At 40.0% G+C, this 17,171-nt stretch overlaps 1 protein-coding gene across 2 annotated transcripts in view; it reads left to right on the top strand.

The window, feature by feature from the left end:
• Window positions 1-1,583: 1,583 nt before the first annotated feature.
• Window positions 1,584-17,171, top strand: part of LOC121301983 (zinc finger protein 385C-like) — a 111,272-nt gene continuing 95,684 nt past the window's right edge. For both annotated transcript variants that reach the window (XM_041231740.1, XM_041231739.1), the window contains exon 1: window positions 1,584-1,655. In XM_041231740.1, the coding sequence (XP_041087674.1) occupies window positions 1,607-1,655 (49 nt within the window). In that variant the 5' untranslated portion in view covers window positions 1,584-1,606. The remainder of the gene's footprint in view (window positions 1,656-17,171) is intronic.

The raw sequence follows: 17,171 nt of genomic DNA, 5'->3' as shown, positions 1-17,171 counted from the left end.
CAGGCAAGGACATTGCTAGCAACCCAAGTGCGTTCCCTCAGTGTATGTATCAATGCACAGATGACAGCTGTCTCCCATAAGATATTAATAAAGTACCCTGTGACATCTGGGGTTGAAGCAGAACCAACTATTTTAATGAGGAAACGACAATAGATAGCTTGAGTTCTCTGGGATTTAGATATCAGATTGGCGTACAACTGGGTGTGGCCATATTATTAGGAACGATCCGGAAGGGGCTATGTGCAATACATAGAAGGCACAAAGCATAGTTGTAATTTGGCTTTGCTAGCTGTGAAACAGGTATCAAACCATTGTACTGTACAGTAGTCTGAAAGCGGAATGATAGCAGATGAACATTTTTATATGTCAAAGCAATAACGGCCTGCCCATTGTGCAGCAATACTGCAGGAGGGGCAGCAGGAAACAACAACGCCTCTGGGTGTGTGGGCAGCACGACCCTGTCTGTGCCTGTGGCCTGGCACGCTCGGTGTGCGCTGTTCGTTCATGCTGGCTGTGTTTACAGCCTTGCAGGCAGAGCAGTTAGTGTGATGCATTTATTTGAATCTCAGCACTGCCTCTCAAAGTCTGCAGCGGTAAATCAGAGCTGGAGCGAGTCGGTATGATTAACATTGCGACGTACTGGTCAGCTTGCAGTACTGCTAAATTCACACAATCATTGCAATAGCATTCTATGAGAAAAGAGTGCCTACTGTTTTTCTTATTAGTTCTAGTAGTCGTATATATATATATATATATATATATATATATATATATATATATATATATATATATATATATATACACACACACACACACACACCAATTTTTTATTTATTTATTTATTTTAATTTTTTAAAGATAATCGTATTCTCATGTCGTTGCTATATTGTTCACAAGCACTTTTTCAGCGTGGTCCGAAGCACGACCCGTTGTTTAAATGAATACGCTATAACTAGTGCTGGTACATTTGAGCGGGCCTCGCTTGCTATCGGGAGTGTGGCATCTTTAATCGAGCCAGCGAGGTGTGCCTCTGAGCGGTGTTTCAGGGCGAGTGCCAGGTACCGCTGGCGTTTTCATTTGGAATTGGAGGGCAACATATTGACACAATTGATACAAAATACGCGTTACCGTAACAGGTCTCAGAAAAAAAAAAAAAAAAACTGAGCGGCTCTCCCGTAGAAACTGAATACAATCCCTGGGCGTGCGCGTCACGCGCGGAAGGGGGGGCAGGGGGGGGGGGTTTTGTGCGCGTCACCGCGGAAGGGGGGGGGCTGTGCGCGTCACCGAAGGGGGGGGGGGGGGTGGTGGCGCGGGGTGGGGGGGGGGGGTGCGCGTCACCGCGGGAAGGGGGGGGGGGCTGTGCGCGTCACCCCGGAAGGGGGGGGGGCCTTTTGTGGTCGCGTCACCGCGGAGCGGGGGGGCTGTTGCGCGTCACCGCGGAAGGGGGGGGCTGTGCGCGCCTCACCGCCCGGAAGGGGGGGGGCTGTGCGCGTCCCCGCGGAAGCGCAGTGGGGCGCTGTGCGCAGATCTGGTGTGGTTTCTGGAGCGCGGCCCCGCTCCGCTAAGGCACTTCAGTTGTATCTCAGCGCAAACAGAGAGAGAGAATATGTTAGAAACTGGCGACTACGGAGATAGCCGGAGACGAAACGGCACAGGTAGGCGTGAAATAAAATAAACCATTTATAATAGCCTCTTTCCAGCGCCAAGAGTACACACAGTGTTGGTGTTTTTAAAAAGTATTTGTTGTAAAAAAACAAAACAAACAAACAAACAAAAAAAAACATCAGTTAAATTATGATTGAATGTTTGAAACACGTACTGGTTCGCGTATTAGAAACTGAATTAGCGGGTACATACATATTTTGCAAATATTGTGCTACAAGTTTGGCTAAAAAAAAAAATAATAATAATATTAATAATTAAAACGCATGTTTAACTAGCACTGATATAATGTTTGAGCATCACCGGTTATAATTGACGCTCGACAAGTTTGGGACCACTTGTGTAGTAGGGTTACCATTATAACAAATAAATAAATGAAAGCTACTCGAATTCGATAGTATTTGTGTTAATGTTTATATGTAATAAGGAGCCTAATGCAATATGTTGGGGACTAAAACTTTATTCTCACTTTATTATGTACCCGGCGATACTTTTTTTTTTTTTTAACCGAAAGCCCACTGTCTCTTAACGCCGCCGCGGTGGGATGAACATGGTTAGCGGGATGCATCACGCTGACTGATGGGGCTAGCTGCGGTGGCTGAAAGCATCGCTTAGAATGGATTCAGAAAGCCGAAAGTGCAAGTTAATCTTTCGCTAAACCTCTGGCTCCAGGCTATTGCACTGCTGCTTCTCTGTCTGTGACACGCATATATAAAACCTCCTCGATTCTGTACGTGGATGTGGTGGCTGCTGTAACATTAATCATTTGAAGAATTGTTAGCTGTGTAGAGCAGGTGTATGCTACTGTGCTATACGCATTTTCTATTTATCCACTACTATCTGCTGCTTTGTTAAGCCACAGTGGGTATGTGACTTTTAACTATGACATCCCCATTCAAAGACCAGTTGTGTCGGAATGGGACTGTTTTCAGAACCTGCCTGCACGATTTTCCTTCGATAACCACACTGCTACTACACTGTACCTCAGCAGTGTGCACATACTGTGCGATTTTTTTTTCTTTCATAATATTCGTATTATACTTTATTTTTTAATTAATTTATTTATTTTTTTTTAGCACGTTTCTTAAATCATGGTGCTTGCATGGAAATTAAGACAGCCCTGAAAATGATGCACTAATACGACTGTCCCCACAGGATCGTTTCAGTCAGAGCGAAGTCCCATCTAGCTTCGGTCACTACTTTTTTTATAGTTGGACGCACTAGCACTTATAATCAGATAATCACTCAATATAAACCGTCGTGTCAGTTACTTCCAGTTCTCAAACGCAAAAACATTTCTACAGCCTATTGAGTTTTTCAGACTCTCGTGTTGAGGAACTTGGCTTTGAAACAGTCGGGAGGGAAAAAAAAATGTTTTCGTTTGCTTGCTTGTTTATTTTTCCTTCCAAAAGACGTGGGTTTGTAAAACGATCCCATTTGATGTACTTTATGTAAGCATAATATATTCGTTGCATTGCATTTTTTATTATTGGGTGACAGGTCTCCAGAAGGAAGGCTGGATTAGGAGCTTGAGCTGTCAGTTCATTTTCTTATACATTATATTTTAAAAAATCCTCCTTAAGTAATAGTTGTTAATGCGGGGCCTTGTGCGTATTTAAATGTGAAGCAGTAGTGTTCGTATTAGTTCATAATTATATACATAAGTACTATGCAGTTAACTCATATGTAAATACACTAGTAATGTCAGTTTACTTACCGTGTACGTATTATATAGACTGCCACTTGAAGCACTGTCTTATTCTTTGAGTGAATAACAAGAGGCCTAGGTAAACATCTCGTTTATTAAACACCTTTGGGTGATGACAGGCCTGTGCATTTAAAAGGCTAATCTAAAAGTCCTCTTTAGTGGAGTTTGCTTACAAAGAAACGTATTCTTGCACAACATGTAATAAACATCACCAAACTCAGGAGGAGTCTGCAATAACTTTTAAACACAATAATGATCGTAAAGGTTATAATGCTGCCACTGAGACCAGCAGTTAATGAACACGTTTCAACAAAAGAGAGGCTGTGTGTCACACAGGCTGTGTTATGAATTTGCGAACTTTTAATTATGTACGTCGTAAGCCGGGCCCGCCTTGAAAAACCTCACAAACCGAAGCTATTTTTAGAGGGTGCTTTTTATCCGCCTTCCCAACCAAAAAAAAAAAAAAAAAAAAAAGGCTATCATTAAACATGAGTGAATATTTCACTTCCATTTTCAAAACAGTACCCTGGCCATGCTCATTTCATTGAGTATATAGTCCTGTATAGGCTGTCTTTTATTTTAGAATTATTATTATAGGTTGTATTGGTGAGGTGCCTCATACACCAGTACTGTAGTAGAGTAAATCACCATGTAGAAAATGCATTGGTCTTGAAATATAACGTAAGGAAAGTCAAGGGTAAGGCATATTATTACAGTATAGTGTAATGGTTATACATCCAAAACTAATTTGTCTAAGTCAGTCCAGTTCGCTGTCTAAAAGTGAACATTGGCAAAGACTTTTTATGATCACAAGATTGTTAGCTTTGATAGGCATGCCGTTTTGAAAGTGATGGCAGATTGCTATTTAAAAAAAAAAAAAAAAAAAAAAAAGTAGGCAATTAAAATGATTAAAATGATAGCTTAGGCACAGCAGGACCCAGTACTATTTCGCCTTAATGCATTTTGAAGCTACAGTATCACACAGTTTAGCCTCCTGTGCACTTTGCTTGACCAAACAGCAGGCATCATTGACGGTCCAGTTTATTTACATGCCCTAAAGGTAGTAACACCAGCTGCCCCCCCCCATGTATGCATGTTATCTAATCATTTAAGAAGGCTGTATAAAACAACTGGCCTATAAAAAATATTTTTAAAATCTCATATCAGGGACACTAAACATTTAAAACAGGTCTTTAAATTAATAGTTTTTTTTGTTTAGTTTTTTTTTTTTTAAGTGTCTTGATTTTACAAGGTTGCGCTGTTGACCCATATGTGATCGCTAGAAATATAAATAGCACTGTGACATTGCTTAGCAGAAGAAGGTGACATCACAACACTGGCGGACTCAAGTTCAAAGCTACCCAGCTCAAGAAGTAAAAAAAATACCTAGATAATTGACTCCTCTTTAAATGGTTTCTCAATTTAAATGAGCCAGCAGCCTCACCAGGAATGTTGAACGACTCCGAGCAACATAAAAATGTTTTAGATGCACTTCAAAATACAGGGAGAATAAGTACACTTAATGCATGTACAATGTTTACAGCAAAATTGTACAATAGGGAAAATAACTGTTAGATCACAGAATTCTGTATAATAACCGTTTTCTTTTTTAGATCTAGTGTACTGATTGATGATTTACAGCAGCTCCCATATATGTTTCCAGTTCCCATCTGCTTGTGGAACAGGGTTTTGTGCCTCACTTAGACGTCGCATCGTAAACTGATTGGGTTGGTGGCTGGATGTAATTTTCTTGTTTTTTTAGACGTTGCATCGTAAACTATATCATTGCAGTATCTTTTGTCTTTTTTTTTTTTTTTCATACAGTTCATAAGTTGTCACGCAAAAAGGCACAGGTACGAATTAACCCCTGAGTATTAGTAACAGACAACTGCAATGCAACCTGTGCTTTGAAGTGTATACCAAAGATTTAATGTGGAGATAGACTATTCAGAGATTAAGTGAGCAAGAAATGACCTTAGACTTTCTGCATTTAATAATATGCCCCAGTACTCGGTGCATGATAAGTATATATAGCATATCAAGTAATAAAAACTAATCAAGTGCAATACTGTAATGGTGTTGTTTAGTAAAATCTCCTGGAAGAGTGATCCCCTTGGCTTGTCAGCATTTTATCTCAGTGAAATTACATTTCAATGCAGAAACTCAATAGAAGCCTTTGGGGACCCATTGTGCAAAGCAGTTTACAGTGCAGATAATTATATGCATGAGCAAATTTCTTGCATTGCTGTTTACTGATAGCGTGTGATCATCAGAGAAGACGTTTGGAATCGGGGATGTATTTTTTTTATTATTGTTACACTTAGCACTTGTGAAAGGCTAACAGCAGTGGCTACAGCCAACAATGAAGAGGCATCCTTATCAAATGCAAACAGTCTGCAATCCAGCAATGGCCTGAGCTGTTGATATTTTGACATACCAATAGTACTGTGGTTTGAACTCATATTGGACATCTTAAGAAAAATGACAAATTTAAAAAAAACAGGTTTTAAAAGCACATAGGGTCACAGTTTGGAACCCTCTGTTCTAGGTGGTCAGGCCCCCTGCTGTGCTAAGGGTTCTGCTTGGGTTTCATCATGGTAATACACTGGTATTATAAGGGAAGCCCAAAATTATTATTTTTTGTTCTATAAGGGGAGGCGCTATACAAGTGCAGCAGTTAAACAAGACAATTCTTCCCATTCTTTCGTTGTTGCTCGGTCCACAAAGGGTATAGATTAGTGTATTTTTAAAAGTGAAACTTCTGCTGGAAATTAAAGAGAAGCTGATGCCGATCAAATGACCAGCCTCTTTTTCTGTTCCCATGGTCTGTTGTGGCGTAAAGTTTGCGATCTGTGTGCTGTGGGGACAACATTGAGGACAATTAGTTGAGGGAAAAAAACCTTAGGATGCACTAAGCAGTACAGACATTTGAGGTCTCATCTCACATTGTCAAAAACACACCACTCCTTATCAAAGTTATCAAATAGTAAAAGCAGAGCAAAGAGTAATACAGCACAGTGAAAGCATGGTGAAGCACAGAAAGGTATGGTGAAGCATATTTAAAAGCATGGCAAACCAGGGTAAACTATAGTAAATGCATAGGACAACCATTGGAAAAGCATGGAAAAAGGTAGCTTACACAGAAACAGTACAGTGTGGTTATACTGTATACACACATCAGCAGAAAAAAAAGTTTAAATTACTTAAGGCTTTCTCTTTAATTCAATTTTTTTTGTCTTCACACCATTGCCTTCCACCTTGGGTACCAAATATTCATTCATAGCTTAGAGAGCATTGGTACAATTTTCATAAGGTGGCTGATGAGAAAGGACATTTTCAGAACGTTAAATGATTCTTGCCACTCAGAATGCAAAGCGGAATTGAGTAGTGAACACAAACAATAACTCTTCCAGAGGGTGCAGGGGGTGGCACACAACTAAGTGTATGGAATAGCTTCCCATCTTCCACATATTGTAAGCACAACTAATCCCAAAGGCTGCATTTTTTTTTTTCCAGATTTCACGATTTCCAGGAAATGTACCCAGTGTAATATGTAGTTTCCTGTGAAAGTTCCCATTTCTATTGGAATAGTGTAAAAACACATATTTTTGATCACTTAAAAATGAATATTACCCACGTTTGCCTTATTGACGCACGACCTGTTACACTGCATTTAGGAACCTGGCAGACGATTTAGTTTGCTTCTGGTAAATTATTGAACACACTGCATGCTTTCTTGAAAATGTCTTCGATGGAAAAGACATCAGCTACATCAAACATCTGAAATATTTATGTTAAAGAGCACCCGGTCCAGTACGAGAAGTGCACATTTCATATGTTTGTTTTTATTTCTACATATGTTTATGTTTTTATTTTGAATGGAATGTCTTTAAAAAGTGGACATACAAAAATAAAAAAAAACAATTGGAGTTCTGTAAAACTTAATAGTGTTGTATTTACCCTTTTCTTTTTGTTTGCATTTTTTTTTTTCAAAGTCTTGGCAAGGCAACTTCTCTTTCCACACTTCTCTTCTGCAGTTTTGGTTTGTTGTGCATATGAAATCAAACCACTGCAGCTGAAAATGTTGGAAAATTGTCAAAATAGGCAAATAGTGATTGTCTAATTTAATTGAAGACTTTAACAGGCCACACATGCAATACATTTAAAAAGAAAATGAACACGTAGCCACAGGTGATAAAATGCATGAGACTTTTTAGAAGTTGTTTAAGATGCCCAATTAAAGTGCAAAGTGGTCTAACGATTTCACACGAGTCCCTGCTTCAATAGCTCCTGTGATTGCACAAGATTACACCCCTGTGCGTTGTAGTCAGCTACAACCTGGGAGCACTTGAACCAGGTCACTGCACTATACGCAAAGGGAACAAGTGTTGCATTAGGTGTTTTGCACCAGTCCCTGCCAGCTTTATTCAGTCTGCTCCTTAATCCTAAACTGAAAGCCTTATCTGAATTTACAAATGTCGGATGAGATAAGGAAGCAGTCCGTCTCTGCCACATGACTATTTCGCTTCATCAAAACGTGTCAAAGAAATTAGGCTAGGAATATGTATCATCAGACTCATCTCTCCCAAGGGCTGATTGAAACCTATTTCCCCCCTCCTGTAAGCAGATCGTAAAAAAAAAGCTTAGTGAAATGCAGTTTTCATTGGTCAAAGGGCTTCTCTGTATGTTTGTGTTTTTTTAACATGCAGGAAGCTTTCGTTTCACGTACATTCCTATCCTTCAGATCCCCCTTGTAATCACAGTACTGTTTGCTTGGTTGTTACTGACACCAAAATAAGGTGTTGCCTTAATTTCTAATGATTATCACTGCACTGAAGCCTGTGAAAAGTGGCATTCCAGCATACAGGTGCCAACTTGTCTATAGCAATCACTCCATTCACAAACAGTAACGTTTTCATAAAAAACTAGGTGGCTGTAGGACCGCCAGTGTACAATACAGGTCCACCTTTTTCTGTGTCTGTTGTAAACCAGTTTTACTGATCAATACACGTTTTATCAAGCTGCAAAGAGTTTAAGCAGCGGTATAAAATACAGTTGCGAAACTAAACCAATTCCTTGATTTTGCGATCTTCACCAATTTTTGATCATAAACTCCTTAGCATCTTAGAGTCGTTTCGGATTGCATTTAGCTATAATCCTATCTCACGACTTTATACACATATTTTTTTTTATGCCCTTTGCTTTCTATCGCACTGGTTGTTCTTTTTTTATAATGCTGTTTTTCGATTATACCGTACTGGGTGGTTCTGCAATGCAACTTATTTGTACCATTGCATATGATGGTATGTATGCAGCTGTCAGATATTTTTCCATAAGGATCTGCTGCACTGGAACAAGGGGGGGGGGGGGGGGGGGGTTGTCTGTACACATGCTTGCAGTGAAAGCAGTCTAATTGCTGGGCGAGCAGAAATCTTTGGTGTTTATTTAATTATGCGTTCATCACTCCCATCCAAAGACAGAGCAGATCAGTCTTGATCCCGGTGATGCCATCTGTTACACAGAATCCGGAAAATACTTTCCCAGACAGGATGCAGACATGGAAAAGGTTCAACACAGCTCACAGAAGCACCCGTTTGCTGCAGTGTACCAAGGTAAACCATAGCATAGACGACACATGCTAAAAGCGATATAAAGTACTGTATGGTGAAACATTGGGGGAAAAAAGTTGGTAATATTGCAAAATTGTACTCTAAAGCTGTAAAGAACATGGGTTGTATGAGGCATATATGGAAGTAATTGGTTCTTATTTGCTTTAGAATCATAAATGGTGTTTTTTTTTTTTTCCTTTCACAAAAAAAATGTGCCTAATGACTCGGAATACAGCTTTGAGAGTCTGTCCCCAAGTGTTCTGCAGTTATATTTCATAAAATATATATTTAATTTATGATCTTAGTTATTATTTATGGTTTAAGTTGACTGGGATTTTAACTTGATTTAAAAGGCATGCATTTGTGAAAATAGGCACAGCGTTATTTTAATAAATCTGGTTCTGTTAAAAAAAAATAATAATAAAAACATATTCATCAGTGTTTCGCGAGTAGATGTAACACCAGGAGAGGTCACGGAAATAATCATTTCTAACAGATGAGAGTTACCGGATTGCTCTTCCATAAGCTTAAAGGATTTTCCTTCCTGCGGCCTTCTGGGGATGATCAGGGCTTTGACCAGCACATCATGTTTTGAACTTTATTTATTTATTTTTGTGAATGTGCAGATCATACAGACAAACCTTCATCATGACCGGAATGACCCTTGCTAAGCGACCTGGCAGTGCAGTAGAACGAAAATGTCATTGCAGTGGTTCTGTAAAGAGATCACAAGATGGTACTGTTGGTAGCTTGGTACCATAATGATCTAAAAGTCAGTAAACACTAGTAGGAAATTGTCCAGTCCAAAGTGTCGTCATTGCCGATAATGTGGTTCTATTTTCACAACAGCCTAATAGCGGTCTTTACTGCAAGTTTAGCGTGCATCAACCCAGCATGTGCACTACAAATTCAGCTTTTAAGATTCACTCTTGCACTCTTGTTTAGTTATGTAAATGTTTTTTTTTTTTTTCCAGCTGCATTTAATTTGGCAGTAATTTTATGTTCCTTTATATTTGAAAGACTTAAGCTAGACATTTCATTCGTCCACAGCTCCAGTATATAATGAGTATGTTGAAAATGCATGTGGCTCACTGTACATATATATGTGGCAGTCTGGCTCTCATAGTGTTATATCGTATATTTAGACTTATAGGAACGGACGTGAAAGTGGCCCCTTTCATACATGGTCTTAAAATATTATGGTCCAACATTGTTATTGGCAACATAATTACAGTATTTGTATGAGCCTTATAAGAAATGTAGACATTTTGTTTTATGAAAAACAAATGAAAGGATTACATTGTTTTTGTCATTTTAATTATACCAGTTTCCCTTAAATGGCCCTTCAATTAAAAACCCTCAAAAATACAGATTGTAGCTAAATCTAAACTACCCGTAACTGCGTCTGTTGCAGTGTACCACACCATGACAGATGCAGAGACTGTGATTAGAAACCTATTGAAACCCATGAGCAAACACAGCACTTATGGTACGGGGGACGGGGGTGGGCAAAAAATTAGAAACACATGCCAGAACGCTGTCAAGAGGGTCAGCCCTTGTTACAAGTCTGTTGGGTCTGGTGCGTCAAACATGGTGACTTGAAGAAAGGAGATGCAGCTCTCTATCGCAGATTATTGCCAGAATTAATCAGTCATACTCAGGGCAGCCAATTTAAACAAAAGTGTGAATAAAACATTTCTTTCAGTTCAACTGTGCCTCCTGCAAAACACAAGGCTCTCTTTGATGGATACGTTCTGCCTTGTAAAATGTTTGTCGCCTTTCCCAAAGAGCATAGAGATCCAGAATCTGAACCACTTGATCGCGCTGGGAAGGGGGGTCCTGCCAAAATAACGAGGATAAATCGTTCCGTGCCCTGGCTGGATAACTGGAAACTTTCCTAGGGTGGGGAGAACCCTAACTGAGAAGCTGCTACACTTATCGGGGAAAAAAGATGTAAGGCTGTTTAAGAGAGGGAACATTAATTCCCATGCAATCTGGCTCTTATAGTATGACATGCCTTTTAAAATAAAACAGGGTTAGAGGATTTAGCACAGCACAGTATATCATTTAAAATGTTTCAATAGAGCTGAGTTTATTATAATCTGGTGCCTTTTGGGTTTTGTTTTGCCAGACGAAAAGGGAATACAAATAACAAATAAGAGCGCTCAGAACCTTGCTCAACCACCAGCTGGAAAAGGAAAGATGCTTAAGATTCTAATTACCCTGCATTGAGGAAGCAGGGACGTTTTTTTAACGATCTTGTCGAGATGTGAACAGCCTATTAAAGCAACCAGAGAATTGGGATTATTTAAAGATATAGCACATAGTGGTGTGTGTGTCAGAAGGCTTCTTGATATTACAGACGTCTCCAGTTGGTTTCACAAGATTAGCACATTTATACAAAGATGTAACTTTCTATATAGGTGATTTGACCGTTTATGAAGTATTCTGTTTATATAACAGGTATAATGCATTGTATGTGATAGAAAGTATGTTTAAACCTAATTTGGCAGCATGTTTGACCAAATATATAGTGGGGGTCTGGTAACCCCCAACAACCCCCAACAAAAACTCAAACGCAACTCAAAACACACACACACCAAATTGTCAAATAAAGAGCACTTTTATAAAAAGCAATAGAAATCTCAGCAATGAGAATTGACAGGTTAATTAAATCTGGGCAACTATATAAGCCGTTAAAGCGTAAAAGTCACCCAGTTCTTAAGATTCAGTCTTGCACCGTACATCCCTCCTTTTACATTATTCATCCAGTGCATTGACCCTCGGAGATGGCTTGCGGATCTATTAGGAATTGCCTGAGGTGAACGAGGAATCGTGACAAACTGGGGAATTCATTCCTTGTGCCATGCCCTGCATAACTGAAGGCCAGCCTTTCTTAGGAGATTTCAGCGTTACTCATAAAGTACTGTCAAATTTGATCTTGAAACCATCGGTGAGGAGTCAGAGGAAGACCGGTTCGCGTCCTGGCTGTGTGAAGTCACCAGTCTTCGCTAGGGATTCCAGAGGGAGTGTCGCATTGACCTTGACACTCTCTCTGATTAGGGAGGCAAAACCGGAGGGGACTGTTTCTCCCCATCGCACTACAGAGGACCCTACTGGCCAGAGGCCAAGGGAGCTCTCGAGTTCCTGGGTGTAGAAGAGGAAGCTGGTTCGGTCGTGGGACACCCACTGAACCTTCAGTTCTCCTGAGCATCTGCGTGGGGGAATTGCTGTAGTGAGGGGGGGGGAAAAATAACTGGGGAGAAAACAGGGACATAAAATATATCTTCAGGTATGTTTATTTGGTATATTAGGTGATGATGATGTTCATGTAAAACCCTCTAAAATAAGTCACTGAAGTCTTAAATGTGTAGCCCTTGTTTTTCCGTCGATAGAACGGTGCCCTTGGTACTCTCAGCGCTTGATAGAGTGTTCCTTTTAGAAGGAAATACATATAAAAAAAAATCACAAGCATACTTAATCATAAGTACTATAAAAAATGATGTTGATACAGGCCTACATCCCTTTGCTGTCACCGAGATGGCAAACATACCAAGTTTATTTCCACAAATTCTGTACTAACAAACTATAAAGAGTGCACCTGCATGAGCAGAAACCTCCCCTGTTCACTATTTCTGCTGCGTGTTTTGGAAATAGAGACAAGCTGTGTTATACCAGTTTGGGTTCCGGAATAAAAAGTCCTTTTTTTTCACATTGATGGGGGCGTTAAAAATGTTTTCCTGCTTTCCGTGTAAACCCCGTTGTCGTCTGTAATAGCAAACCACAGCCCAAACCACATGAACTGGGAGTCTGTACACAAAGACAGAGGAGGGGTTGTTTGTGTTGGTCCGGATATATCTGGCATACGCTTATAATGGAATGCATACACTAACATAGAGACTTCTCTGTGTGATTGCACTTTAGGCCTGTTTTTGACGGTGCTGGGTTCTGTCACATACATTTCATAGGTTGTTTATCCTCTTTCGGTCCCCAGCAAGGACAGTTTTACTGATCGGTAGTTAATCTAAAAGTCGTTTTAATTGCATCGCAGTCACCTAACACTATTTTAACACTATAAAAATTGCAAGGGGTTAAGATGCTGAAAGACATTTTGTAGATTGTTAAATGAAATGGTAGCAAGGGCATTTTCACTTACCCCCAAGACGGTAGCTAGTTATAAAAACAGGAGAGGATGACATCTGGTTGATGGCAGATGCTGTCCTTTTTTTATTTGCCAACTACAATGTTTTGGACAGCACTGTTGAATGAAATCCTTGATCCTGCAGAATACTGTTGGGTATCACTACTGTACTGTGCTGTTCTATAGTTTACTAATGAATTCAGCAATGGCTGAATAATCTATACCATTGTTTTAGTAGTCACAGAAAAGGCACCAAAAGAAAGATGTGTGAGCAGTTTGGGAGAGCGGTGGTGTAGCGGTCAAACCATGGTTGGTCAACAGTCACCACTAGTAGCAAACGGACAAAAATCGGGGCATTTTCTTTCCCAGCCAGAACCTTGTTTGCTCGTTTTTTTCTACTTATGGGACCACACATGCCACTGTAGGTTTTGGCAAAGTGAAGTACCTCAGTTTTACTGCGAACAGGATTTCCCTCTTTCCTCAGCTTGACCACACTTATACGCAGCTCCTGGCTCGGTCCTTTAGTTCTGACCATCTTGAGCTCAGCCACAACGCTCCGGAACGGTGTTCTGGTACGATTTTCTATAGGCAGCAGTGGTGCAGTCGAGAAACTCTCATAATGGGCAAGCCAAGTCACATGACTCACATCTCCCATCCCGCCCAACTGTCTGATTCAGTCAGGAGCCCCTTTGATAAATTGAAAAGAGCACGAGGAGCGTGTTCTATTAGAAACTGCTTGTTTAAGTAGACTAAAAATGCTGACGAGGACGACAGAAACAGTGCGCCGGCTACAACTGCCTGTAGAAATTCGATAAGCACCTTACTTATTATATGTGTTACTAGAAGTTCAGCATACAAATAAAATGTGAATTTTATATTTTTGTGGTGTTCCGGCACCTTCCGATTCAGGACTACACCAGTGAACCACATGCACGAATCCGCACTTCATTTCAAATACTCAGAGACAAACACATGCCACCATGCTCTACCACAAGAAACGTTTTGTACGTTTTTTTCAGTACCTTCAGGTTTAGGACGACACCACTGCTTATGTAGCATTTTTAGACCCTTTGATGCAATGCAACAGTATTCAAAGTATACCCAAATACACCCCTAACATGGTCTGACCTGAATGGCTTGCGGGTGACGTCAGACCAGGACGAGAATGGACACAGACAGCACTACGGGGTATTAAGCACTGATGCGCACGTTTAATAATAAATAAAAGTTTGAAACAGAAAACAAAATACTTTTCAGAAGTAAACGGCACGATGGCCAAAACAGACAAACAGAAACAGACCTGGAACAAAATAAGTATCACGCTGGTGTAAAAGCTGTACAGGTAGCAATTATTTTCTATATTTTTTATCTCAGGACTCACGTCTCTCGTTCCGCCTCTGAACACGCTAACCCTGTTCAGCCAAAGCTGTGGGTTTTTATACATGTGACCGTCTCCAGATTAGTACTAAATTAATCTGGAGACGGTCACATTAACCCCATCCATGCTCAATCGTGTTTTATATCTCACACTTAGAATGAAACTGCACTCCAGGGCTGGAGGTCCATTAAAACCCGATGTATTAAAGATAGTCCTTCTCTGTTAAACACCATATCTTATTCTATTTTTACGGCACCCAAACTACGGCCAGCTGATGAGTAACAATCAAACAGACATAGCAAAGATGAGCTCAAATAAATGGCTTGAGTTTCTGAGTAACCTCGTAGTGCAAAAGGTCTTCCCCACTGCCAACTCTATAAAACGCACTGCAGTAGAAAGAAATAAAGTCTAAATCACTCTAAAATTATAGCCTTATTTGGCAGACAGACGTGCTTGTAGGAGCTGACTACTGTCAAATTTGGTGTGATCTGAAAGCTCAAAAATGCCGCTCTGGATCAAATTACAGTGTCTAGTGTGTCTCAACACAGAGGCACATCACTGTTGTCCTCCATCACCGCTTGTGTTCTGTGTTATGTGTTGGGGCAGATTTTTACTGAAGTGTTGTCTGGGGACTGCCTTTTTCAATACCCACACCATGTCCCTGTGCTGATGGGATCATGGAATCATTTCAGCTGGTACTAGATAGAAACCCTTTAAAAATCACTGTGGCTCTAGTAAAAATCACTGAGGTGTTTAATTGTTAATCCAAAGGTAGATGCACACATATATATATATATATATATATATATCTATATATCTATATATATATATTATATATAGATATATATATATATATATATGGTTACCAACAAAGAACGAACTTTGAAACGTGAGTAGTCGCATTTATTAAACTGACTCAGCCTTTAAGTGCCCTTTGCAGTAAAGGATGTACACAGAAAGAATGGACTTTAGCTGAAATCTAAAGAAAAACACTTTAGCTGTCTGGCACCACAGTGTATCTCATTCCATGGGTCTGTTTAACCATTTCAGACCACAACTGGATTGTGAAAATGTGACTGAAATGTAATTGCAGGTGACAGACACTTTACGAGTCCTGTAGATATTCAGCTCAATTGCTCACTAAATGTATCGTGGTATCCATTTAATAAATATGCACCCCTGAACCCCCCCCCCCACTCTTCAAATACACATGCAATATAATTTAATGCACAATCTGTCTCACAAGTGCACCAGATATTACTACCGCAGGGGTACGCACTTTTTAACTTTCGCCTGCAAGCATAACCTGACAACCGTAACCCATGCATTAGAAGAAATGCCTGAAACGTGACGGATTGTGTCCACCTTCATAATGACGCATGATGTAATCTCACAGCGACACAATTAGGTCATGATCGAGTGCTGATGTGTCCTGCTTTGAAAATGAAAGCCAAGCTGCTCTGCTGGGCTAACTTGCCAACACTGTACTGCAGCCTGTCAAAAATGTAAATGTTATCTACTGTAATCAAAATAACATACTAGTACTGTAATGATAAAAAAAAAGAGCCAGCTCTTTGAATTAATACACACAATCAGTCTCTCTCTCTCTCTCTCTCTCTCTCTCTCTCTCTCTCTCTCTCTCTCTCTCTCTCTCTCTCTCTCTCTCTTTCCCCATCATAAAGTGTTTCAGTACTTTAAAAGCCATCAATATGAATAGTGTGTGCAGTACATGCTGAAGAAAGTAATGGTTTTATAGAAGACTAAGGTGCTTATTGGCACAATGTATATTTTAACAGCTCGATTAATTCTATGGAACCCCTGTGTAAAATCACTGATGTGATAACCCTGCTCTGCGTAATTACTTGGGGCTTGGTCTCCAAACTGTTCGGTGTGTGTTTTTACAACATGGAATTTGAATCCAAACTCATTTCCAGGCACAGCTTGTTACTGCACTTTGCTGAGGATGATCCTCTTCCTTTCAGCTGGGTAATCCCTATAAATACATAATGGCAAGGCTGTAACTGCTCATTAATATTTACTGAGCTACAGCTATTCCTTTGACTTAGGGAACAAGAGAGAGAGAGAAAGAGAGAAGGAGGAAGAAAAATGTAGCTATCATCAGATTGTGCAAAATGCAATTACAGTCTGTCTGGCTGCTGTTCATTTTCTGGATAACTCATTTCAAGTAACGCCTATCTTTTCGGTTTTAAAACAAGTAGTTTTATCAATGTATTGGTGGGGGGTGGGTGTTAAGTGGTTTTCTGTGCTTTAAATCCGTTTGGAGATCTCAAAATAGCATTCCTCAGAAAAAAAAAAAACTACACACAATTCAAGCACTAAGGCGTTTTGTTCTCAAAACAGGAGATCAGTAGTGAGTGGGTTTGTATTGTAATCTGTTTATCCATGACTTGAAACACTCAATCATGAGCTTGCAGGCTAGAAGTCAAGTAGAATAACAGTTTGGCTTACTTCTTCAGTACATTTCATTGTAGTTTATAGGTTTTTCTTTTTAGTTTTTTTGTTACTTTACTCCTGATTTTCGCCCCAATTTAGAATGCACAATAATTTTTTCCCCTCATCGCAGCAACTCCCCCACACCTCAGGAGAACTGAAGGTTCAGTGGGTGTCCTCTGATCCCACAACCAAGCCAGCTTCCTCTTCTACACCCAGCTG

This window comes from Polyodon spathula, chromosome 28 (assembly GCF_017654505.1).
Source record: "Polyodon spathula isolate WHYD16114869_AA chromosome 28, ASM1765450v1, whole genome shotgun sequence".
Classification (NCBI taxonomy): Eukaryota; Metazoa; Chordata; class Actinopteri; order Acipenseriformes; family Polyodontidae; genus Polyodon; species Polyodon spathula.
This window is presented reverse-complemented; position numbering and strand designations above follow the sequence as displayed.